The 25,725-nt window shown below is 54.4% G+C and overlaps 1 protein-coding gene across 1 annotated transcript in view; it reads left to right on the top strand.

Moving 5' to 3' along the window:
* The window catches only part of lmx1al (LIM homeobox transcription factor 1, alpha-like), a 338,126-nt gene extending 313,017 nt beyond the window's left edge, over window positions 1-25,109 (top strand). The window contains exons 8-9 of the mRNA XM_072564043.1: window positions 22,183-22,335; window positions 24,952-25,109. Coding sequence (XP_072420144.1) covers window positions 22,183-22,335; window positions 24,952-25,109 — 311 coding nt within the window. The remainder of the gene's footprint in view (window positions 1-22,182; window positions 22,336-24,951) is intronic.
* Window positions 25,110-25,725: the final 616 nt, after the last annotated feature.

The raw sequence follows: 25,725 nt of genomic DNA, 5'->3' as shown, positions 1-25,725 counted from the left end.
GCAGCACACTGGATCAGTATACGCCTCACTCTCAGGCAGCACACTGGATCGGTGTCCACGCCAGTCTCCGATAGCAGACGATATCAGTGTCCACCCCACTATCAGGTAACACACTGGATCAGTGTCCACCCCACTCTCAGGTAGCACACTGGATCAGTGTGCACCCCACTCTCAGATAGCAGACTAGATAAGTGTCCATCCAACTCTCAGGTAACACACTGGTTCAGTATCCACCCCACTCTCAGGCATCACACTGGATCAGAATCCACCCCACTCTCAGGCAGCACACTGGATCAGTGTCCACCCCACTCTCAGGCAGCACACTGGATCAATGTCCACATCACTCTCAGGCAGCACACTGGATCAGTGTCCACCCCACTCTCAGATAGCAGACTAGATCAGTGTCCAACCCACTATCAGGCAGCACACTGGATCAGTGTCCACCCCACTCTCAGATAGCACACGTGATCATGATACACCCCAATCACAGTTAGCACACTGGATCAGTGTCAACTTCACTCTCAGGCAGTACACGTGATCACTGTCCACCCCACTCTCAGGCAACACACTGGATCAGTGTCCACCCCACTCTCTAGCAACACACTGGATCAGTGTCCACCCCACTCTCTAGCAACACGCTGGATCAGTATCCACCCCACTCTCAGGTAGCACGCTGGATCGTGTCCACCTCACTCTCAGGCAGCACACTGGATCAGAGTCCACCCCACTCTCTGGTAGCACTCTGGATCAGTATCTATTCCACTCTCACGCAGGACACTGAATCGGGGTCCACCCCACTGTCAGGTAACACACTGGATCAATGTCCACCCCACTCTCAGATAGCAGACGAGATCAGTGTCCACCCCATTATCACGCAGCACACTGGATCAGTGTCCAAGACCACTCTCAGATAGCACACTGGATCAGTATCCACCCCACTGTCTGGTAGCACGCTGGATCAGTATCCACCCCACAGTCAGGGAGCACACTGGATCGTGTCCACCCCACTCTCAGGCAGCACAATGGATCAGTGTCTACCCCACGCTCACGCAGGACACTGGATCAGTGTCCACCCCACTCTCAGGCAGCAGACTGGATCATTATCCACCCCACTCTCAGGCAGCACACTGGAATAGTATCCACCCCTCTCTCAGGCAGCACACTGGATCAGTGTCCACCCCACTCTCAGATAGCAAACGTGATCATGATAAACCCCACTCACAGTTCGCACACTGGATCAGTGTCAACTTCACTCTCAGGCAGTACACGTGATCACTGTCCACCCCACTCTCAGGCAACACACTGGATCAGTGTCCACCCCACTCTCTGGCGACACACTGGATCAGTGTCCACCCCACTCTCTAGCAACACACTGGATCAGTATCCACCCCACTCTCAGGTAGCACGCTGGATCAGAGTCCACCCCACGCTCTGGTAGCACTCTGGATCAGTATCTATTCCACTCTCACGCAGGACACTGAATCGGTGTCCACCCCACTGTCAGGAAACACACTAGATCAATGTCCACCCCACTCTCAGATAGCAGACGAGATCAGTGTCCAACCCACTATCAGGCAGCACACTGGATCAGTGTCCAGCCCACTCTCAGATAGCAGACTAGATCAGTGTCCATCCCACTCTCAGGTAAAACACTGGATCAGTGTCCACCCCACTCTCAGGTAACACACTGGATCAGTGTCCACCCCACTCTCAGGTAACACACTAGATCAGTGTCCACCCCACTCTCAGGTAACACACTGGATCAGTGTCCACCCCACTCTCAGGTAACACACTGGATCAGTGTCCACCCCACTCTCAGGTAACACACTGGATCAGTGTCCACCCTACTCTCAGGCAGCACACTGGATTAGTGTCCACCTCACTGTCACACAGCACACTGGTTCAGTGTCCACACCATTCTCAGGCATCACCCTGGATCAGTGTCAACCCCACTCTCAGATAGCAGACTAGATCAGTGTCCAACCCACTATCAGGCAGCACACTGGATCAGTATCCACCCCACTCACAGATAGCACACGTGATCATGATACACCCCACTCACAGTTAGCACACTGGATCAGTGTCAACTTCACTCTCAGGCAGTACACGTGATCACTGTCCACCCCACTCTCAGGCAACACACTGGATCAGCGTACACCCCACTCTCTAGCAACACGCTGGATCAGTATCCACCCCACTCTCAGGTAGCACACTGTATCAGTGTCCACCCCACTCTCAGGCAGCACACTGGATTAGTGTCCACCCCACTCTCAGATAGCAGACTAGATCACTGTGCATCCCACACTCAGGTAACACACTGGATCAGTGTCTACCCCACGCTCAGGCAACACACTGGGCCAGTATCCACCCCACTCTCAGGCAGCACACTGGATCAGTGTCTACCCCATGCTCACGCAGGACACTGGATCAATGTCCACGCCACTCTCATGCAGCACACTGGATCAGTGTCCACCTCACTCACAGGTTGCACACTGGATCAGTTTCCATCCCACTCTCAGGAAGCACAAAGGATCAGCATACACCCCACTCTCAAGCAGGACACTGGATCAGTGTTCACCCCACTCTCAGGTAACACACTGGATCAATGTCCACCCCACACTCAGGTAGCACACTGTATCAGTTTCCACCCCACTCTCAGGCAGCACACAGGATCAGTGTCCACCCCACTCTCAAGAACCACACGTAATCAGTGTCCAACCCACTCTCAGGCAACACACTAGATTAGTGACCACCCCACTCTCAGGTATCACACCTGATCATAGTCCACCCAATCTCCGGTAACTCACTGGATCAGTGTCCAACTCATTCTCAGGCAACACAGTGGATCAGTGTTCACCCCACTCTCAGGTAACACACTGAATCAATGTCCACATCACTCTCAGGTAACACACTGGATCAGTATCCACCCCACTCTCAGGTAACACACTGGATCAGTATCTACCCCACTCTCAGGTAATACACTGGATCAGTGTCCACCCTCATTCTCAGATAGCAGACTAGATCAGTATCCACCCCACTCTCAGGCAGCACACTGGATCAGTATCCACCCCACTCTCAGGCAGCACACTAGATCAGTATCCACGCCACTCTCAGGCAGCACACTAGATCAGTATCCACCCCACTCTCAGGCAGCACACTGGATCAGTATCCACCCCACTCTCAGGCAGCACACTGGATCATTATCCACCCCACTCTCAGGCAGCACACTGGATCAGTATCCACCCCACTGTCAGGTATCACACTGGATCAGTATCCACCCCTCTCTCAGGCACACACTGGATCAGTATCAAACCCCACTCTCAGGCAGCACACTGGATCATTATCCACCCCACTCTCAGGCAGCACACTGGATCAGTATCCACCCCACTGTCAGGAATCACACTGGATCAGTATCCACCTCACTCACAGGTAGCACACTGGATCAGTGTCCACCTCACGCTCAAGAAGCACACGTAATCAGTGTCCAACCCACTCTCAGGATACACACTAGTTTAGTGACCACCCCACTCTCAGGTAGCACACTGGATCATAGTCCACCCAATCTCCGGTAACTCACTGGATCAGTGTGCACCTCATTATCAGGCAACACAGTGGAGCAGTATCCACCCCACTCTCAAGCAGGACACTGGAATTGTGTTCACCCCACTCTCTGGCGACACACTGGATCAGTGTCCACCCCTCTCTCAGGTAACACACTGGATCAATGTCCATCTCACTCTCAGGCAGCACACTGTATCAGTTTCCACCCCACTCTCAGGCAAAACACTGGATCAGTGTCCACCCCACTCTCAGGTAGCACAATGGATCAGTGTCCACCCCACTATCACGAAGCACACTGAGTCAGTATCCATCCCACTGTCAGGTAGCACACTGGATCAGTGTCAACCCCACTCTCAGGTAACACGCTAGGTCAGTATCCACCCAACTCTCTGGTAGCACACTGGATCAGTATATATTCCACTCTCATGCAGGACACTGAATCGGTGTCCACCCCACTCTCAGACAGCACACTGGATCAGTATCCACCCCACTCTCAGGCAGCACACTGGATCGGTGTCCACGCCACTCTCCGATAGCAGACGATATCAGTGTCCACCCCACTATCAGGTAACACACTGGATCAGTGTCCACCCCACTCTCAGGTAGCACACTGGATCAGTGTGCACCCCACTCTCAGATAGAAGACTAGATAAGTGTCCATCCAACTCTCAGGTAACACACTGGTTCATATCCACCCCACTCTCAGGCATCACACTGGATCAGAATCCACCCCACTCTCAGGCAGCACACTGGATCAGTGTCCTCCCCACTCTCAGGCAGCACACTGGATCAATGTCCACATCACTCTCAGGCAGCACACTGGATCAGTGTCCACCCCACTCTCAGATAGCAGACTAGATCAGTGTCCAACCCACTATCAGGCAGCACACTGGATCAGTATCCACCCCACTCTCAGGCAGCACACTGGATTAGTGTCCACCCCACTCTCAGATAGCACACGTGATCATGATACACCCCAATCACGGTTAGCACACTGGATCAGTGTCAACTTCACTCTCAGGCAGTACACGTGATCACTGTCCACCCCACTCTCAGGCAACACACTGGATCAGTGTCCACCCCACTCTCTAGCAACACGCTGGATCAGTATCCACCCCACTCTCAGGTAGCACGCTGGATCGTGTCCACCTCACTCTCAGGCAACACAATGGATCAGTGTCTACCCCACGCTCACGCAGGACACTGGATCAGTGTCCACCCCACTCTCTAGCAACACGCTGGATCAGAGTCCACCCCACTCTCTGGTAGCACGCTGGATCAGTATCCACCCCACAGTCAGGGAGCACACTGGATCGTGTCCACCCCACTCTCAGGCAGCACAATGGATCAGTGTCTACCCCACGCTCATGCAGGACACTGGATCAGTGTCCACCCCACTCTCAGGCAGCAGACTGGATCATTATCCACCCCACTGTCAGGTATCACACTGGATCAGTGTCCACCCTCATTCTCAGATAGCAGACTAGATCAGTGTCCAACCCACTATCACGCAGCACACTGGATCAGTATCCACCCCACTCTCAGACAGCACACTGGAATAGTATCCACCCCTCTCTCAGGCAGCACACTGGATCAGTGTCCACCCCACTCTCAGATAGGAAACGTGATCATGATACACCCCACTCACAGTTAGCACACTGCATCAGTGTCAACTTCACTCTCAGGCAGTACACGTGATCAGTGTCCACCCCACTCTCTGGCGACACACTGGATCAGTGTCCACCCACTCTCTAGCAACACACTGGATCAGTATCCACCCCACTCTCAGGTAGCACGCTGGATCAGAGTCCACCCCACGCTCTGGTAGCACTCTGGATCAGTATCTATTCCACTCTCACGCAGGACACTGAATCGGTGTCCTCCCCACTGTCAGGTAACACACTAGATCAATGTCCACCCCACTCTCAGATAGCAGACGAGATCAGTGTCCAACCCACTATCAGGCAGCACACTGGATCAGTGTCCACCCCACTCTCAGATAGCAGACTAGATCAGTGTCCACCCCACTCTCAGGTAACACACTGGATCAGTGTCCACCCCACTCTCAGGTAACACACTGGATCAGTGTCCACCCCACTCTCAGGTAACACACTGGATCAGTGTCCACCCCACTCTCAGGCAGCACACTGGATCAGTGTCCACCCCACTCTCAGATAGCAGACTAGATCAGTGTCCAACCCACTATCAGGCAGCACACTGTATCAGTATCCACCCCATTCTCAGGCAGCACGCTGGAATAGTATCCACCCCTCTCTGAGGCAGCACACTGGATCAGTGTCCACCCCACTCACAGATAGCACACGTGATCATGATACACCCCACTCACAGTTAGCACACTGGATCAGTGTCAACTTCACTCTCAGGCAGTACACGTGATCACTATCCACCCCACTCTCAGGCAACACACTGGATCAGTGTTCACCCCACTCTCTAGCAACACGCTGGGTCAGTATCCACCCCACTCACAGATAGCACACGTGATCATGATACACCCCAATCACAATTAGCACACTGGATCAGTGTCAACTTCACTCTCAGGCAGTACACGTGATCACTGTCCACCCCACTCTCAGGCAACACACTGGATCAGTGTTCACCCCACTCTCTAGCAACACGCTGGATCAGTATCCACCCCACTCTCAGGTAGCACACTGGATCAGTGTCCACCCCACTCTCAGGCAGCACACTGGATCAGTGTCAACCCCACTCTCAGGTAGCACGCTGGATCAGAGTCCACCCCACTCTCTGGTAGCACTCTGGATCAGTATCTATTCCACTCTCACGCAGGACACTGGATCAATGTCCACCCCGCTCTCAGATAGCAGACAAGATCAGTGTCCACCCCACTATATCGCAGCACACTGGATCAGTGTCCAAGACCACTCTCAGATAGCACACTGGATCAGTATCCACCCCACTGTCTGGTAGCACGCTGGATCAGTATCCACCCCACAGTCAGGGAGCATACAGGATCTGTATCCACCCCACTCTCACGCAGCACACTGGATTAGTGTCCACCTAACTCTCAGGCAACACACTGGATCAGCATACAGCCCACTCTCAGGGAACACACTGGATCAGTGTCCACCCCACTCTCTAGCAACACGCTGGATCAGTATCCACCCCACTCTCAGGTAGCACACTGGATCAGTGTCCACCCCACTCTCAGGCAGCACACTGGATCAGTGTCAACCCCACTCTCAGATAGCACACGTGATCATGATACACCCCAATCACAGTTAGCACACTGGATCAGTGTCAATTTCACTCTCAGGTAACACACTGGATCAGTGTCCACCCCACTCTCAGGTAACACACTGGATCAGTGTCCACCCCACTCTCAGGTAACACACTGGATCAGTGTCCACCCCACTCTCAGGTAACACACTGGATCAGTGTCCACCCCACTCTCAGGCAGCACACTGGATCAGTGTCCACCTCACTGTCACACAGCACACTGGTTCAGTGTCCACACCATTCTCAGGCATCACCCTGGATCAGTGTCCACCCCACTCTCAGATAGCAGACTAGATCAGTGTCCAACCCACTATCAGGCAGCACACTGTATCAGTATCCACCCCATTCTCAGGCAGCACGCTGGAATAGTATCCACCCCTCTCTGAGGCAGCACACTGGATCAGTGTCCACCCCACTCACAGATAGCACACGTGATCATGATACACCCCACTCACAGTTAGCACACTGGATCAGTGTCAACTTCACTCTCAGGCAGTACACGTGATCACTGTCCACCCCACTCTCAGGCAACACACTGGATCAGTATCCACCCCACTCTCTTGCAACACGCTGGATCGTGTCCACCTCACTCTCAGGCAGCACAATGGATCAGTGTCCACCCCACTCTCAGGCTGCACACTGGATCAGTGTCCACCCCACTCTCAGGCTGCACACTGGATCAGTGTCCACCCCACTCTCAGGCAGCACACTGGATTAGTGTCCACCCCACTCTCAGATAGCAGACTAGATCACTGTGCATCCCACACTCAGGTAACACACTGGATCAGTGTCTACCCCACGCTCAGGCAACACACTGGGCCAGTATCCACCCCACTCTCAGGCAGCACACTGGATCAGTGTCTACCCCATGCTCACGCAGGACACTGGATCAATGTCCACGCCACTCTCATGCAGCACACTGGATCAGTGTCCACCTCACTCACAGGTTGCACACTGGATCAGTTTCCATCCCACTCTCAGGAAGCACAAAGGATCAGCATACACCCCACTCTCAAGCAGGACACTGGATCAGTGTTCACCCCACTCTCAGGTAACACACTGGATCAATGTCCACCCCACACTCAGGTAGCACACTGTATCAGTTTCCACCCCACTCTCAGGCAGCACACAGGATCAGTGTCCACCCCACTCTCAAGAACCACACGTAATCAGTGTCCAACCCACTCTCAGGCAACACACTAGATTAGTGACCACCCCACTCTCAGGTATCACACCTGATCATAGTCCACCCAATCTCCGGTAACTCACTGGATCAGTGTCCAACTCATTCTCAGGCAACACAGTGGATCAGTGTTCACCCCACTCTCAGGTAACACACTGAATCAATGTCCACATCACTCTCAGGTAACACACTGGATCAGTATCCACCCCACTCTCAGGTAACACACTGGATCAGTATCCACCCCACTCTCAGGTAACACACTGGATCAGTGTCCACCCTCATTCTCAGATAGCAGACTAGATCAGTATCCACCCCACTCTCAGGCAGCACACTGGATCAGTATCCACCCCACTGTCAGGTATCACACTGGATCAGTATCCACCCCTCTCTCAGGCACACACTGGATCAGTATCCACCCCACTCTCAGGCAGCACACTGGATCATTATCCACCCCACTCTCAGGCAGCACACTGGATCAGTATCCACCCCACTGTCAGGAATCACACTGGATCAGTATCCACCTCACTCACAGGTAGCACACTGGATCAGTGTCCACCTCACGCTCAAGAAGCACACGTAATCAGTGTCCAACCCACTCTCAGGATACACACTAGTTTAGTGACCACCCCACTCTCAGGTAGCACACTGGATCATAGTCCACCCAATCTCCGGTAACTCACTGGATCAGTGTGCACCTCATTATCAGGCAACACAGTGGAGCAGTATCCACCCCACTCTCAAGCAGGACACTGGAATTGTGTTCACCCCACTCTCTGGCGACACACTGGATCAGTGTCCACCCCTCTCTCAGGTAACACACTGGATCAATGTCCATCTCACTCTCAGGCAGCACACTGTATCAGTTTCCACCCCACTCTCAGGCAAAACACTGGATCAGTGTCCACCCCACTCTCAGGTAGCACAATGGATCAGTGTCCACCCCACTATCACGAAGCACACTGAGTCAGTATCCATCCCACTGTCAGGTAGCACACTGGATCAGTGTCAACCCCACTCTCAGGTAACACGCTAGGTCAGTATCCACCCAACTCTCTGGTAGCACACTGGATCAGTATATATTCCACTCTCATGCAGGACACTGAATCGGTGTCCACCCCACTCTCAGACAGCACACTGGATCAGTATCCACCCCACTCTCAGGCAGCACACTGGATCGGTGTCCACGCCACTCTCCGATAGCAGACGATATCAGTGTCCACCCCACTATCAGGTAACACACTGGATCAGTGTCCACCCCACTCTCAGGTAGCACACTGGATCAGTGTGCACCCCACTCTCAGATAGAAGACTAGATAAGTGTCCATCCAACTCTCAGGTAACACACTGGTTCATATCCACCCCACTCTCAGGCATCACACTGGATCAGAATCCACCCCACTCTCAGGCAGCACACTGGATCAGTGTCCACCCCACTCTCAGGCAGCACACTGGATCAATGTCCACATCACTCTCAGGCAGCACACTGGATCAGTGTCCACCCCACTCTCTAGCAACACGCTGGATCAGTATCCACCCCACTCTCAGGTAGCACGCTGGATCGTGTCCACCTCACTCTCAGGCAACACAATGGATCAGTGTCTACCCCACGCTCACGCAGGACACTGGATCAGTGTCCACCCCACTCTCTAGCAACACGCTGGATCAGAGTCCACCCCACTCTCTGGTAGCACGCTGGATCAGTATCCACCCCACAGTCAGGGAGCACACTGGATCGTGTCCACCCCACTCTCAGGCAGCACAATGGATCAGTGTCTACCCCACGCTCATGCAGGACACTGGATCAGTGTCCACCCCACTCTCAGGCAGCAGACTGGATCATTATCCACCCCACTGTCAGGTATCACACTGGATCAGTGTCCACCCTCATTCTCAGATAGCAGACTAGATCAGTGTCCAACCCACTATCACGCAGCACACTGGATCAGTATCCACCCCACTCTCAGACAGCACACTGGAATAGTATCCACCCCTCTCTCAGGCAGCACACTGGATCAGTGTCCACCCCACTCTCAGATAGGAAACGTGATCATGATACACCCCACTCACAGTTAGCACACTGGATCAGTGTCAACTTCACTCTCAGGCAGTACACGTGATCAGTGTCCACCCCACTCTCTGGCGACACACTGGATCAGTGTCCACCCACTCTCTAGCAACACACTGGATCAGTATCCACCCCACTCTCAGGTAGCACGCTGGATCAGAGTCCACCCCACGCTCTGGTAGCACTCTGGATCAGTATCTATTCCACTCTCACGCAGGACACTGAATCGGTGTCCACCCCACTGTCAGGTAACACACTAGATCAATGTCCACCCCACTCTCAGATAGCAGACGAGATCAGTGTCCAACCCACTATCAGGCAGCACACTGGATCAGTGTCCACCCCACTCTCAGATAGCAGACTAGATCAGTGTCCACCCCACTCTCAGGTAACACACTGGATCAGTGTCCACCCCACTCTCAGGTAACACACTGGATCAGTGTCCACCCCACTCTCAGGTAACACACTGGATCAGTGTCCACCCCACTCTCAGGCAGCACACTGGATCAGTGTCCACCTCACTGTCACACAGCACCCTGGATCAGTGTCCACCCCACTCTCAGATAGCAGACTAGATCAGTGTCCAACCCACTATCAGGCAGCACACTGTATCAGTATCCACCCCATTCTCAGGCAGCACGCTGGAATAGTATCCACCCCTCTCTGAGGCAGCACACTGGATCAGTGTCCACCCCACTCACAGATAGCACACGTGATCATGATACACCCCACTCACAGTTAGCACACTGGATCAGTGTCAACTTCACTCTCAGGCAGTACACGTGATCACTATCCACCCCACTCTCAGGCAACACACTGGATCAGTGTTCACCCCACTCTCTAGCAACACGCTGGGTCAGTATCCACCCCACTCACAGATAGCACACGTGATCATGATACACCCCAATCACAATTAGCACACTGGATCAGTGTCAACTTCACTCTCAGGCAGTACACGTGATCACTGTCCACCCCACTCTCAGGCAACACACTGGATCAGTGTTCACCCCACTCTCTAGCAACACGCTGGATCAGTATCCACCCCACTCTCAGGTAGCACACTGGATCAGTGTCCACCCCACTCTCAGGCAGCACACTGGATCAGTGTCAACCCCACTCTCAGGTAGCACGCTGGATCAGAGTCCACCCCACTCTCTGGTAGCACTCTGGATCAGTATCTATTCCACTCTCACGCAGGACACTGGATCAATGTCCACCCCGCTCTCAGATAGCAGACGAGATCAGCGTCCACCCCACTATATCGCAGCACACTGGATCAGTGTCCAAGACCACTCTCAGATAGCACACTGGATCAGTATCCACCCCACTGTCTGGTAGCACACTGGATCAGTATCCACCCCACTCTCACGCAGGAAACTGAATCTGTGTCCTCCCCACTGGATCAGTGTCCACCCCACTCGCAGATAGCACCCTGGATCAGTGTCCACCCCACTCTCAGGCAGCACCCTGGATCAGTGTCCACCCCACTCTCAGGCAGCACCCTGGATCAATGTCCACCCCACTCTCAGGTCGCACACAGAATTAGTGTCCAAGACCACTCTCAGATAGCACACTGGATCAGTATTCACCCCACTGTCTGGTAGCATGCTGGATCAGTATCCACCCCACAGTCAGGGAGCACACTGGATCAGTGTCCACCCCACTCTCAGGCAGCACAATGGATCAGTGTCTACCCCACGCTCACGCAGGACACTGGATCAGTATCCACCCCACTCTCAGGCAGCACACTGGATCATGATACACCCCACTCTCAGGTAGCACACTGGATCAGTATCCACCTCACTCACAATTGGCACTCTGGATCAGTGTCCACCTCACTCTCAAGAAGCACACGTAATCAGTGTCCAACCCACTCTCAGGCAACACACTAGATTAGTGACCACCCCACTCTCAGATAGTACACTGGATCATAGTCCACCCAATCTCCGGTAACTCACTGGATCGGTGTCCACCTCATTCTCAGGCAACACAGTGGATCAGTATCCACCCCACACTCAGGTAGCACAATGGATCAGTGTCCACCCCACTATCACGCAGCACACTGAATCAGTATCCATCCCACTGTCAGGTAGCACACTGGATCAGTGTCAACCCACTCTCAGGTAGCACACTGAATCAGTATCCATCCCACTGTCAGGTAGCACACTGGATCAGTGTCAACCCACTCTCAGGTAGCACACTGAATCAGTATCCATCCCACTGTCAGGTAGCACACTAGATCAGTGTCAACCCCACTCTCAGGTAGCACACTGAATCAGTATCCATCCCACTGTCAGGTAGCACACTGGATCAGTGTCAACCCACTCTCAGGTAGCACACTGAATCAGTATCCATCCCACTGTCAGGTAGCACACTAGATCAGTGTCAACCCCACTCTCAGGTAGCACAATGGATCAGTGTCCAACCCACTATCACGCAGCACAATGGATCAGTATCCATCCCACTGTCAGGTAGCACACTGGATCAGTATCCACCTGACTCACAGGTAGCACACTGGATCAGTGTCCACCTCACTCTCAAGAAGCACACGTAATCAGTGTCCAACCCACTCTCAGGCAACTCACTAGATTAGTGACCACCCCACTCTCAGGTAGCACACTGGATCATAGTCCACCCAATCTCCGGTAACTCACTGGATCAGTGTCCACCTCATTCTCAGGCAACACAGTGGATCAGTGTCCATCCCACTCTCAGGTAGCACAAAGGATCAGCATATACCCCACTCTCAAGCAGGACACTGGAACAGTGTTCACCCCATTCTCTGGCAACACACTAGCGCAGTGTCCACCCCACTCTCAGACAGCACATTGGATCAGTGTCCACCCCACTCTCAGTTAGCGCAGTGGATCAGTGTCCACCCCACTCTCAGTCAGCGCAGTGGATCAGTGTCCACCCCACTCTCAGTTAGCACAGTGGATCAGTGTCCACCCCACTCTCAGTTAGCGCAGTGGATCAGTGTCCACCCCACTCTCAGTTAGCGCAGTGGATCAGTGTCCACCCCACTCTCAGTCAGCGCAGTGGATCAGTGTCCACCCCACTCTCAGTCAGCGCAGTGGATCAGTGTCCACCCCACTCTCAGTCAGCGCAGTGGATCAGTGTCCACCCCACTCTCAGTCAGCGCAGTGGATCAGTGTCCACCCCACTCTCAGTCAGCGCAGTGGATCAGTTCGCTCTCTCAGGCAGCACATTCTGGACCCCAACCTGTCGCTGAGGGAGAGAAGTGTCTGCACCTTTTGGTCTGTGGTCCTTTTGCGGATTGTTTTGAAATCTGTGCCTTCTGATTCTCAATAGTGAGGGATTGGTGTCACCAGCCGCTGGTCAACATTCAGGTGGCACAGATTTAGCCAGTGAACCTGAGGGGCGAGAGGGATAATTTGGTTTGTTACACATCAACCTGTTTCACTCGGGAACCCGCTGCCTGAATGGGTGATGGAGACAGACTAAACAGAGGAGCAATCCCTATCAGGGTCCAAGCACACTCAGACACATACACATTCTCTTATACACACACACACACACACGCGCGCACACTGCTACAGTAGTGCAGGGGGGTCGGGGGCAGTGCTGCACAGGTCGGTATGCTCACTAATGCAGTTGTGCAGGGTTTGGGGGAGCAGTGGTGCACAGGTGGGTATGGGCACTGCTGCAGTGGTGCAGGGGGTGAGGGGCAGTGCTGCACAGGTGGGTATGGGCACTGTTGCAGTAGTGCAGGGAATGGCGTGCAGTGCTGCTAATGTGGGTATGGGCACTGCTGCAGAAGTGCAGGGTGGGGTGCATTGCTGCACAGGTGGGTATGGGCACTGCTGCAGTTGTGCAAGGGTAGGGGAGAAGTGCTGAACATGTGGGTATGGGCACTGCTGCAGTAGTGCAGGGGGTGGGGGCAGTGCTGCACAGGTGGGTATGGGCACTGCTGCAGTAGTGCATGGGGTGGGTGGGCAGTGCTGCAATGGTGGGTATGGGTACTGCTGCAGTAGTGCAGGGGTTGGGGGCAGTGCTGCACAGGTGTGCATGGTCACTGCCGCGGAGGTGCAGGGGTGGGGGGGCAGTGCTGTGCAGGTGGGTATGGGCACTGCTGCAGTAGTGCAGGGGGTGGGGGGGCAGTGCTGCACAGGTGGATATGTGCACCTCTGCAGTAGTGCAGTGGGTGGGAGGCACTGCTGCACAGGTGGGTATGGGCACTGCTGCAATAGTGCAGGGGGTGTGGGGCAGTGCTGCACAGGTGGGTATGGACACTGCTGCAGTACTGCAGGGGTTGGGGGCAGTGCTGCACAGGTGCGCATGGGCACTGCTGTATTCGAGCAGGGGCCAGGGTGTACGGCTGCTCAGGTGGGTATGGGCACTGCTGAAGTAATGGAGGAGTGGGGGGGCAGTGCTGTACAGGTGCGTATGGTCACTGCTGCAGTAGTGAAGGGAGTGGGCTGCAGTGCTGCTAAGGTGGGTATGGGCGCTGTTGCAGTAGTGCAGGAAGTGGCGTGCAGTGCTGCTAGCTTGGGAATGGGCACTGCTGCAGAAGTGCGGGATGGGGGTGCATTGCTGCACAGGTGGGTATGGGCACTGCTGCAGTAGTGGAGGGGGTGGGGTGCAGTGCTGCATGGGTGGTATGGGTACTGCTGCAGTAGTGCAGGGAGTGGGGGCAGTGCTGCACAGGTGCGTATGGTCACTGCTGCAGTCGTGCAGGGAGTGGGTTGCAGTGCTGCTAAGGTGGGTATGGGCACTGCTGCAGTAGTGCAAGGGTAGGGGAGATGTGCTGCCTAGGTGGGTATGGGCTCTGCTTTAGTAGTGCAGGGTGTGGGGTGCAGTGCTGTACAGGTTGGTATTGGCACTGCTGTAGTAGTGCAGGGGTTGGGGACAGTGCTGCACAGGTGGGTATGGGCATTGCTGCATTAGTGCAGGGGACAGGGTGTATTGCTGTTCAGGTGGGTATGGTCACTGCTGCAGTCGTGCAGGGGCTGGGTGGGCAGTGCTGCACCGGTGGTATGGGTACTGCTGCAGTAGTGCAGGGGGTGGGGGCAGTGCTGCACAGGTGCATATGGTCATTGCTGCAGTGGTGCAGGGAGTGGGGTGCAGTGCTGCTAAGGTGGGTATGGGCAAGCTGCAGTAGTGCTAGGGTAGGGGAGAAGTGCTGCCCAGGTGGGCATGGGCACTACTGCAGTAATGCAGGGGGTGGGGGGGCAGTGCTGCACAGGTGGATATGCGCACTTCTGCAGTAGTGCAGGGGCGAGGGTGCAGTGCTGCACAGGTAGGTAGGCGCACAGATGCAGGAGTGCAGGGGGTGGGTTGGCAGTGCTGCACAGGTGGGTATGGGCACTGCTGCAGTAGTGGAGGGGGTGGGAGGCAGTGCTGCACAGGTGGGTATGGGCACTGCTGTATTAGTGCAGGGACCGGGGTGTAGTGCTGCTCAGGTGGGTATGGCCCCTGCTGCAGTAGTGCAGGGGAAGGGGTGCAGTGCTGCACAGGTGCATATGGGTACCTCTGCCATAGTTCAGTGGGTGGATTGCAGTGGTGCACAGTTGGGTATGGGCACTGCTGCAGTTGTGCAGGGGTTGTGGGGGCAGTGCTGCTCAGGTGGATATGGGTCCTGCTGCAGTAGTGCAGGGTGTGGGGGGCAGTGCTGCACAGGTGGGTATGGGCACTGCTGAAGTAATGCAGGGGTTGGGGGCAGTGCTGCACAGGTGGTGTGGTCGCTGCTGCAGTAGTGCAGGGGGAGGGGGCAGTGCTGCACAGGTGGGTATGGGCACTGCTGCATTAGTGCAGGGGCCAGGGTGTAGTGCTGCTCAGGTGGGTATGGCCCCTGCTGCAGTAGTGCAGGGGAAGGGGTGCAGTGCTGCACAGGTGGGTATGGTAACTGCTGGAGTAGTGCAGGGGATGGGTTGCAGTGCTGCACAGGTGCATATGGGTACCTCTGCCATAGTTCAGTGGGTGGATTGCAGTGGTGCACAGTTGGGTATGGGCACTGCTGCAGTTGTGCAGGGGTTGTGGGGGCAGTGCTGCTCAGGTGGGTATGGGTCCTGCTGCAGTAGTGCAGGGTGTGGGGGGCAGTGCTGCACAGGTGGGTATGGGCACTGCTGCAGTAGTGCAGTGGGTGGGAGGCAGTGCTGCACAGATGGGTATGGGCACTGCTGCATTAGTGCAGGGGCCGCGGTGTAGTGCAGCTCAGGTGGGTATGGGCACTGCTGCAGTAGTGCAAGGGGTGGGGGGCTGTGCTGCACAGGTGGGTATGGGCACTGCTGTTGTAGTGCAGTGGGTGGGAGGCAGTGCTGCACAGGTGGGTATGGGCACTGCTGCACTAGTGCCGGGACGGGGGCAGTGCTACACAGGCAAGTATGAGCACTGCTGCAGTAGTGCAGGGAAGGGGGCAGTGCTGCACAGGTGGGTATGGTCACTGCTGCAGTAGTGCAGGGGTTTGGGGCTCAGTGCTGCACAGGTGGGCATGGAGCCTGCTGCAGTTGTGCAGGGGTGAGAGGGCAGTGCTGCACAGTTGGGTATGGGCAGTGCTGCAGTAGTGCAGGGATGGGGGGCAGTGCTGCAGTGGTGCAGGGAGTTGGGGGCAGTGCTGCACAGGTGGGTATGGGCACTGCTGCAGTAGTGCAGTGGGTGGGTGGGCCGTGCTGCACAGGTGGGTATGGGCACTGCTGCATTAGTGCAGGCGCCAGGGTGTATTGCTGCTCAGGAGGGTATGGGCACTGCTGCAGTAGTGCAGGGGGTTGGGGGCCGTGCTGCACAGATGGGTATGGGCACCGCTGCAGTAGTGCAGGGGGTGGGGGGCAGTGCTGCACAGGTGGGTATGGGAAATGCTGCAGTAGTGCAGAGGGTGGGAGGCAGTGCTGCACAGGTGGGTATGGGCAGTGCTGCAGTAGTGCAGTGGGTGGGGGGCAGTGCTGCACAGGTGGGTATGGGCACTGCTGTAGTAGTGCAGGGACGGGGGCAGTGCTACTCAGGTGGGTATGGGTCCTGCTGCATTAGTGCAGGAGCCAGGGTGTAGTGATACTCAGGTGGGTATGGGCACTGCTGCAGTAGTGCAGGGGCCAGGGTGTAGTGCTGCTCAGGTGGGTATGGGCACTGCTGCAGTAGTGCAGGGGGTGGGGGCAGTGCTGCACAGGTGGGTGTAGGCACAGCTGCAGTAGTGCAGTGGATGGGAGGTAGTGCCGCACAGGTGGGTGTGGGCACTGCTGCAGTAGTGCAGATGGTGGGTTGCAGTGCTGCACAGGTGGGTATGGGTACTGATGCTGTACTTCAGGGGGTGGATTGCAGTGGTGCACAGTTGGGTATGGGCACTACTGCAGTCTTTCAGGGGTTGTGGGGCAGTGCTGCACAGGTGGGTATGTGCACTGCTGTATTAGTGCAGGGGGTGGCGGTTTGTGTTGCACAGGTGGGTATGGGTACTGCTGCATTAGTGCAGAGGTCAGGGTATAGTGCTGCTCAGATGGGTATGGGCACTGCTGCAGTAGTGCAGGGGGTGGGAGGCAGTGCCGCACAGCTGGGTATGGGCACTGCTGCATTAATGCAGGGATGGGGGGCAGTGCTGCACAGGTGGGTATGGTCACAGTTGCAGTAGTGAATGGGGTGGGGGCAGTGCTGCACAGGTGCCTATGGGCAGTGCTGCAATAGTGCAGGGGATGGGGTGCAGTGCTGCACAGATGAGTATGGGCACTGCTGAAGTTGTGTAGGGGGTGGGTGGGCAGTGCTGCACAGGTGGGAATGGGCACTGCTGCAATAGTTCAGGGGCCGGGGTGTAGTGCTGCTCAGGTGGGTATGGGCACTGTTGCAGTAGTGAATGGGGTGGGGGGCAGTGCTGCACAGGTGCCTATGGGAACTGCTGCAGTACTGCAGGAGGTGGGTGGGCAGTGCTGCACGGGTGGGTATTGGCACTGCTGAAGTAGTGCAGGGGGTGGGTTGCAGTGGTGCACAGTTGGGTATGGGCACTGCTGCAGTAGTGAATGGGTTGGGTGGGCAGTGCTGCACAGGTGGGTATGGGCACTGCTGCAATAGTGCAGGGGTGCAGTGTAGCTAAGGTGGGTATAGGCGCTGCTGCAGTAGTGCAAGGCTGGGGAGGAAGTGCTGCACAGGTGGCGTGGGCACTGCTGCAGTAGTGCAGGGGGTGGGGCAGTGCTGCACAGGTGGGTATGGGTGCTGCTGCAGTAGTGCAGGGGTGGGTGAGCAGTGCTGCACAGGTGGGTAAGGGCACTGCTGCAGTAGTGCAGGGTGTGGGGGGCAGTGCTGCACAGGTGGGTATGGGCACTGCTGCAGTAGTGTACGGGTTGGGTGGGCAGTGCTGCACAGGTGGGTATGGGCACTGCTGCAATAGTGCAGGGGCCGGGGTGTAGTGCTGCTCAGGTGGGTATGGGCACTGCTGCATTAGTGCAGGGTGTGGGGGCAGTGCTGCACAAGTGGGTGTGGGCACTGCTGCAGTAGTGCAGTGGGTGGGAGGTAGTGCTGCACAGGTGGGTATGGGCACTGCTGCAGTAGCAGGGACGGGGGCAGTGCTGCACAGGTGGGTATGGGCTCAGCTGCAGTAGTGCAGGGGGTGGTGTGCAGTGCTGCACAGGTGGGTATGGGCACTGCTGCAGTAGTGTACGGGTTGGGTGGGCAGTGCTGCACAGGTGGGTTTGGGCTCTGCTGCAGTAGTGCAGTGGGTGGGGGGCAGTGCTACCCAGGTGGGTATGTGCATTGCTGCAGTATTGCAGGGGGTGTGGGGCAGTGCACAGGTGGGTATGGGCACTGCTGCAGTTGTGCAGGGGTGGATGGGCAGTGCTGCACAGGTGGGTATGGGCATTGCTGCAGTAGTGCAGGGGGTGGGTTGCAGTGCTGCACAGGTGGGTATGGGTACTGCTGCCGTAGTTCAGGGGGTGAGTTGCAGTGCTGCACAGGTGGGTATTGCGCACTGCTGCAGTAGTGCAGTGGTTTTTGGGCAGTGCTGCACAGGTGGGTATGGGCACTGCTGCAGTAGTGCAGGGAGTGGGGTGCAGTGCTGCTAAGGTGGGTATGGGCACTGCTGCAGTAGTGCAAGGGTGGGATGGAAGTGCTGCACAGGTGGGCGTGGGCACTGCTGCAGTAGTGCAGGGTGTGGGGGGCAGTGTTGCACTGGTGGGTATGTGCACTGCTGCAGAAGTGCGGGGTGGGGGTGCAGTGCTGCACAGGTGGGTATGGGCACTGCTGCAGTAGTGCAGGGGGTGTGGGGGCAGTGCTGCACAGGTGGGTATGGGCACTGCTGCATTAGTGCAGGGGCCAGGGTGTAGTGCTGCTCAGGTGGGTATGGGCACTGCTGCAGTAGTGCAGGGACAGGGGGGCAGTGCTGCACAGGTGCGTATGGGCACTGCTGCAGTGGTGCTGGCCCAGCAAACACAGCAACGCACGCATACCAAGAAATTTAAAGGACCACACATTGCAAGACGGATGAGCCTTGGATAGCAATCAGATTTTAAAGGGTCCTGCTTCCTCAGTCCTTTCCTTATAAGACAACCTCTTCATCCCAGCAATCGACCTGTACTGAACTCCCTCTGTACAGAGACCAAAACTGTCCCGTTGTGCAATTGTTCGGTGGGCCTGGGGCTGTTTTCCAGTTTGGGCTGAGATCTTTTCCAGGGAAGGTTTGGGGTGAGATCAGATTGAGGTATTCAACATCAGGAGGGGATGGAGCGCGATGTAGAGAACTGTTCCCAGTGGCTGAAGGAGCAAGGAGGAGGGGACACAGGCAGATGGCATCATGGTTCACTCTTAACTGTCCTCTGGCCATTCAGGGATGAGCAATAAATGCTGACCTAGCCAGCCACACCCATATACCATTAATGAATTAAGTAGCACCAGTGTGTGTCACCTAGGTGATGCAGAAATTTCCCAAGGTACCTTCCATGAAACCAACAGCAGAGGCAGGATTTCAGTTCACAGCAGGGTTATCAGACTGGCAGAGCCATGTCCAGTATTTCAGCTTGACTCTGCGACTTGACTCAGAGGGCTGAGGGACAGACAACACTCCCTCTGAGTGATCAGGAGGCCATGCAGCTTCGAGGCTCTGTCTCCACCACGACTTCCCAAAGCTGTGAGGAAAATCGGATAAGTGTTCCCCACATCCCTCAAGCAACGAATAATCCTGGGATCGCCTCCCTCGTGGGTCTACCGACAGCATGGAGACTGCAGAGGGATGGGGCAATCAATCAAACAACAGATATCCTGCCAGTCAGCCACACCCACTTCCCCACAAGAAACTAAACAAATTCACCGAGCGCTTCCCATTGGCAAAACGTTGGAGCTACGCAAATGAAGCAGTTGTTTGGAGGCATTCCATTTCACGGTGGGACATTGAGAGAACAACAACAACGACTTGCATTTATCTGGCTGGCTTGACAAGTTTATCCAGCAGAAAAGTGACAGTCAAATTGTGCATGACACTTCCTGATCTTGTCTGTTTGCAAATGGAGCTCCAATACATCCACGAGGTTCATTTCCAAGCATATAGAAATAGGTCAGTACAGCACAGTACAGGCCCTTCAGCCCTTAATGTTGTGTCGACCTTTTATCCTACTCAAAGATCAAACTAGCCTACATACCCTTCATTGTTATATCATTTCACCAACAGGAATCTTTTAACATTGGACTTTCTCTCTGGGAGTGTATTAAGGCAGTACACAGGAGTGTAATCAGACACAAAATTAGACATGGGGTGTAGTGAGCAGACAGTGGGTCGGGAAGAGAAGTTTTGAAAAGTTTCTCTGGTGGAGAGAGAGGGGGATGCCAGAGTTTAGGGCCTGGCAAGCTGGAGGTCTTGCTGCTGTCACTAACCCCAGGCAGGCAGACAGGAGGCTGGAAGAATACAGCAGGCCAGGCAGCAGCAGGAGGTGGGGAAGTCAATGTTTAGAGTATAACCTTTGTTCAGGACTGGGACTGGGAGTAAGGGGAGCCACAGATAAAGATTGGGGGTGTTGGGGCTGGGTGGGATGGTGAGGTGACCATGGGTTGAGGGCTCGATCTGGTTGGTCAGTGGGATGGGGAATTAAAATGGGCGGTGACAGGGAGATTAAGGTGGCCTCTGTGGGGCCCAGCTGACATGTTCGTGAAACGTGCCCTGAGTTTACGTTTGGTCTCCCATCGACCAACCAGATCATACCCTCTCCCTGTGCTCACCTAGCCCTACATCACCACTTGGCCCCTCTCCCCACCCAAACCTCCCCTCATTTTATCTGTAGCTCTCCTGACACCCACCCCCAGGCCTGAAGAAGGGTTACGCCCGAAACATTGACTTCTCCACCTCCTGATGCTGCCTGGCCTACTGTGTTCTTCCAGCCTCCTGCCTGTCTACTTTGGATTCCAGCATCTGCAGTTTTTGTTTGTCTCTGATACTAACCCCAGGCCTTGTTTGATCACTCGAGTGTAACAAATACTAATATCACCAGATGCTGACTGACTGAATATCTGAAACTATTTCCCAATCTGCATCTCCCTCTCTCTCCTTCCTGCTACCTCCCTCGCTTTCTCCCTCCCACCCCTCTCCCTTTCACCCTCTCTCTCTCTGTCTCCCTCCCCCTCCCTCTCATCTTCTCCTTCTCCATTTCTCCCTACCCTCTCTCGCCCTTTCTCACCCTCTCTCCCTTCCCCTCTCCCTCTCATCTTCTCCTTCTCCATTTGTCCCTACCCTCTCGCTCCCTCTCACCCCCTCTCTTTCCCTCCTTCTCCCCTTCTCCTTCTCTCACTCTCCTTCCCTCTCTCCTCCCCATCTCTTGCTCTCTCTCTCTTCACTCCTCCCACTCTCATCCCTCCCTCCTGCTGTGCTACCCCCTCCCTTCCTCTCTCTTCATACCCATCTCTCACCCCTCTCTTCCTCCTTCTTCCCTTCTTCCCTCTCCACCCCTCCTTCCCCATTGCTTGCCTCTCCCTCTCTCCCTCCACCTTCCCCTCTCCTTGCCCTGCCTCCCCCTCTCTCCCTTCCTTCTGTTCTCACTCCCTCTCTTTCCTGGTTCCTTCCCGTCCTTCCCTCCCTCACCCCCTCCATCTCAGCCCCCCCCCTTCCTCTGTCTCCCTCTCTCCCCATCTCCTTCTTTGTCCCTCCATTTCCCTTTATCCCTCCCTCTCTGTTCCGCCCCCATCCCCGGAGGTTGTGTAGATGCAGGAAATGCCCCTGGGATGGACACGATGGTGCTGGCCTACCCGTCTGTGCCTCGCCAGCCATTGGTGGATCCGAGCAGTTACAGCACGGAGCCGTTTGCCCAGGGCCTGACACCCCCCCGGCTACCCGGTGATCACATGCATCCTTACGGTGAGTCTACGGTACGGTTAGGGGGCAGGCCATGGGCACCTCATCGCCAACACAGGGCAGCTTCAGCAGAAAACCCATTGCAGGGCAGCAGCAACAACAACCTGCACTCATGTAGCACCCTTTGCCTTGAAGTAATGCCTCTTGGTTCTTCGAAGAGGTGGAGGGGAGCAACAATATCAGGATGAGACAGTAGGAAAGGGGGGTGGAGCTTGTGGGTAGGAATTGGAGAAAAAGAGGTCTCGAACGCGATTTTTGGAGTGTGGGAGCAGTCTGGAGGAAGCATGGGGGTTTCTGGGAGCTCGGGGGTGGGAATGTCAGGAGGTATGGGTGGGAGCAGGCAGCTGAGCTGGAGGTTACAGGTAGAGGGAGATGGAAAAGCCTGGATGGATGTATAAACACAGCAGGTAAGAGGCCATTCAACCCATCAATCCTGCTCTGCTGTTCAATATGGACATGGGCAACCCTCCATCCCAATGCTATACTCACATACATCCCCCTTCAGAAACCAGCAGTGAAGGATTAGGCTAAGAGTAGGGCCTGACGGTGATTTGTGACTGATGGTTGGAACTATTGACCTGTGTTGACAGTTCCATTGAAGCTTGACCTTCCCCTGAGGTCAGGAACTCAAGAAGCAGTTGGTCTTTCTCAATGATAATAGGCAGGGTCAGTGGGGTCATGCTAAGCCCATAGCACCAAACCTGGGAGTTGGGGGTGGGGGAGGTTCATGAGGTGGGTGCTGGAAGGAGAAAGGGCAACAGAACACTAGAATAGCCAATCCATCAGCAAGAGGGTGAAGATGGAATATGATCAACAGGCTCTGATTAGCATCTGCCATTCAGATCAGTAGGTCTTGCAAAGTAAACTTGGAAAGCAATTCAACATTGGGGGACCTCGCACTTAAGGCTAATCCAATCATCCCATACATCAGAGATTGTTTATAAGATATTAGTCAGGAGAAGCAGCCTATATTATCCCATTACAGAGGCTTTAGGCTGGGTTAGCTGAAGATTAGCTGCTCCCATCTCCACTCTTGTCAAGTGTGTCTTTGGCTATCCTTACACAATGAGATCCTTGTTAATAATCCTGGTGGCTTTTTTGCATTCCTAGTCCACTCAGACACAGCTTCATCTACCTTTCACCCATCTCTTATCCCCTTCTTACCATAGCGAGGGGGCAGCACGGTGTCTCAGTGGTTAGCACTGCTGCCTCACAGCGCCAGGGACCTGGGTTCAATTCCAGCCTCGGGTGACTGTGTGAAGTTTGCACATTCTCCCTGTGTCTGCGTGGGTTTCCTCTGGGTACTCTGGTTTCCTCCCACAATCCAAAGATGTGCAGGTCAGGTGAACTGGCCATGTTATAAATTGCCCATAGTGTTCAGGGATGTGCAGTTTATGTGCATTAGTCAGGGATAAATGTAGAGTAATTGGGTAGGGGGATGGATCTGGGTGGGTTACTTTTTGGAGGGCCAGTGTGGACCTGTTGGGCCGAAGGGCCTGTTTCGACACTAGGGATTCTGTGAAGTTAAACTAAACTAATCCATATGAAACAAAAGAATTTGGAGTAGGAATGGACGGTTCCTGGCCAATGGAGTCAATAAGAGCATGGTGGATCTGATCATGGATCTTAAATCCACATTCCTGCCCACCTCCCATAACCTTTGACTCCCTGCCTGGTGAAGAAATATCTCGCTCACTCAGCCTTAGGTATATTCAGTGACCAAGCTGTCAGAGGAAGAGTGTCCCACAGGCTAATGACTCTCTCGGGGAAGGCAATTTTCCTCAACTCTCATTTAAATCTGACACCTCTGATTTTATGGACTGTGACCACTTGTTCTATAAACATTCTCGCAGCATCAACCTTCTGAATCCTGCGTCACATCTCAATATTTGAAATCTCACCGGGTAGAGGCCTAGTCTTCTCAAACTTGCCCCACAATCCAACCCCTCATCCCAGGAATCAGGCAGTTGAATTGCTCACAATGCAAGTCTGTCTCTTCTTCTGAAGAGTTTACCTTGATTTCAACAAGAAGGTCCTGAGTCCAATTCTGTGCTGAAGTCCCTTCTGTCTGTCAGGAATAGTGTTTTGAAAATGGGGGAGGGATATTGGGAAGGGGAAAACAAATCTAACAGGGCCCCTCTTCGACACCATCCATGTGAAAGTGTCTGGGCTGCAGCAGAAAACAGGACTTTGCAAACCTGCGATACCTTCCGCAGTTCCATGGCTCACTCAAGCTTGCTCAGATTTCACGTCCAACAGACATTGAAAAGGGATGATTAGTCCAACGGGGCAGGTGGAACTCTGATTGCAGAGAGTAGGTGAGAGAAAGATCCGGAAAGCACCAATACATTCGAGACGACGATGAGATTGATGGAGTTAGATGAAGCAGCGTGCGGAAAGAGTTTGTTTGGAGAATCAATATTAGCAATGACATGTTGGGCTGAATGGTCTGATTCTGTGATTCATATTCTTTGGAATTATATTTATTGATTGTAAAGAATAGAGAGATTCTGTGTCTTTGGGTCAGTTGTGCTTAATAAGATACTTTGTATAAATCAAGAAGGAAGGAGATTAGAAAAATTCTACCCTAAAATATGTGATTGTCTTTGTGTGACTTAGATTCCGATGGAGTGTTCCACAATATGGATCAGGATGGCTCCCTCAGTCACCTGGGAGATTGTCTCCTGGGTCCATCAGAGTCGAACCACCTCCCAGCCCGAGTTGGGAACCCCATCGACAGGCTGTACTCCATGCAGGATTCCTACTTCACCTCCTGATCTGCAGCAAAAAACCCATCTGGCTTCATTCCAAGGCCTCAGCACTAGATATCCTGTCATCGCTATTGCTTCTCTTTGGCCTTTAGACCTTGCCCTGAGCCATGAGGGGCACATCGCCATTCTCCTTGGCTTGACCAACGCAGATTCTTCCACAAGGACTGAGTATTGTCGGAAACACGCAAACAAAAACTCCAGCATCTGCACATTGCAATGTTGCCAGCAGCTCTGACCGGATCATATCCAAGTGTAGAGTTCAGAGAGAAGCAACTCCCCACTCTAGAAGTTAGCTCTCCTCGGTCATGGTGTTACCCTGTGTCTCATCTGTTTCCCGCGTTCCTGATTAAACATAGGTTAGGAATAATCTGTCTATCCAGATCTCCACTTTGTTTGAGATGTTACAATGAATGGGGAGCAATGGTTCAAACCTTTTTGCTAGTCGGAACACCAACATCGCCCTGTCGAACATTTACCTGGTTTTCACATGCTGCTACAATAGAATTAGATGTGACCAGTGCTGGGGAGAAGACCGTTTCAAGAAAGGGATCAGGCTGCCCTAGTGCGATACTGTTGCAGTCAGGACTCATTTTCCCCCAAGCTGAGGGGTAACCAGACTGAG

The sequence above is a fragment of the Chiloscyllium punctatum genome, chromosome 46, assembly GCF_047496795.1.
Source record: "Chiloscyllium punctatum isolate Juve2018m chromosome 46, sChiPun1.3, whole genome shotgun sequence".
NCBI classification, from domain to species: Eukaryota; Metazoa; Chordata; class Chondrichthyes; order Orectolobiformes; family Hemiscylliidae; genus Chiloscyllium; species Chiloscyllium punctatum.
The sequence above is the reverse complement of the archived record's forward strand: the minus strand, read 5'-3'. Positions and strand labels throughout refer to the sequence as shown.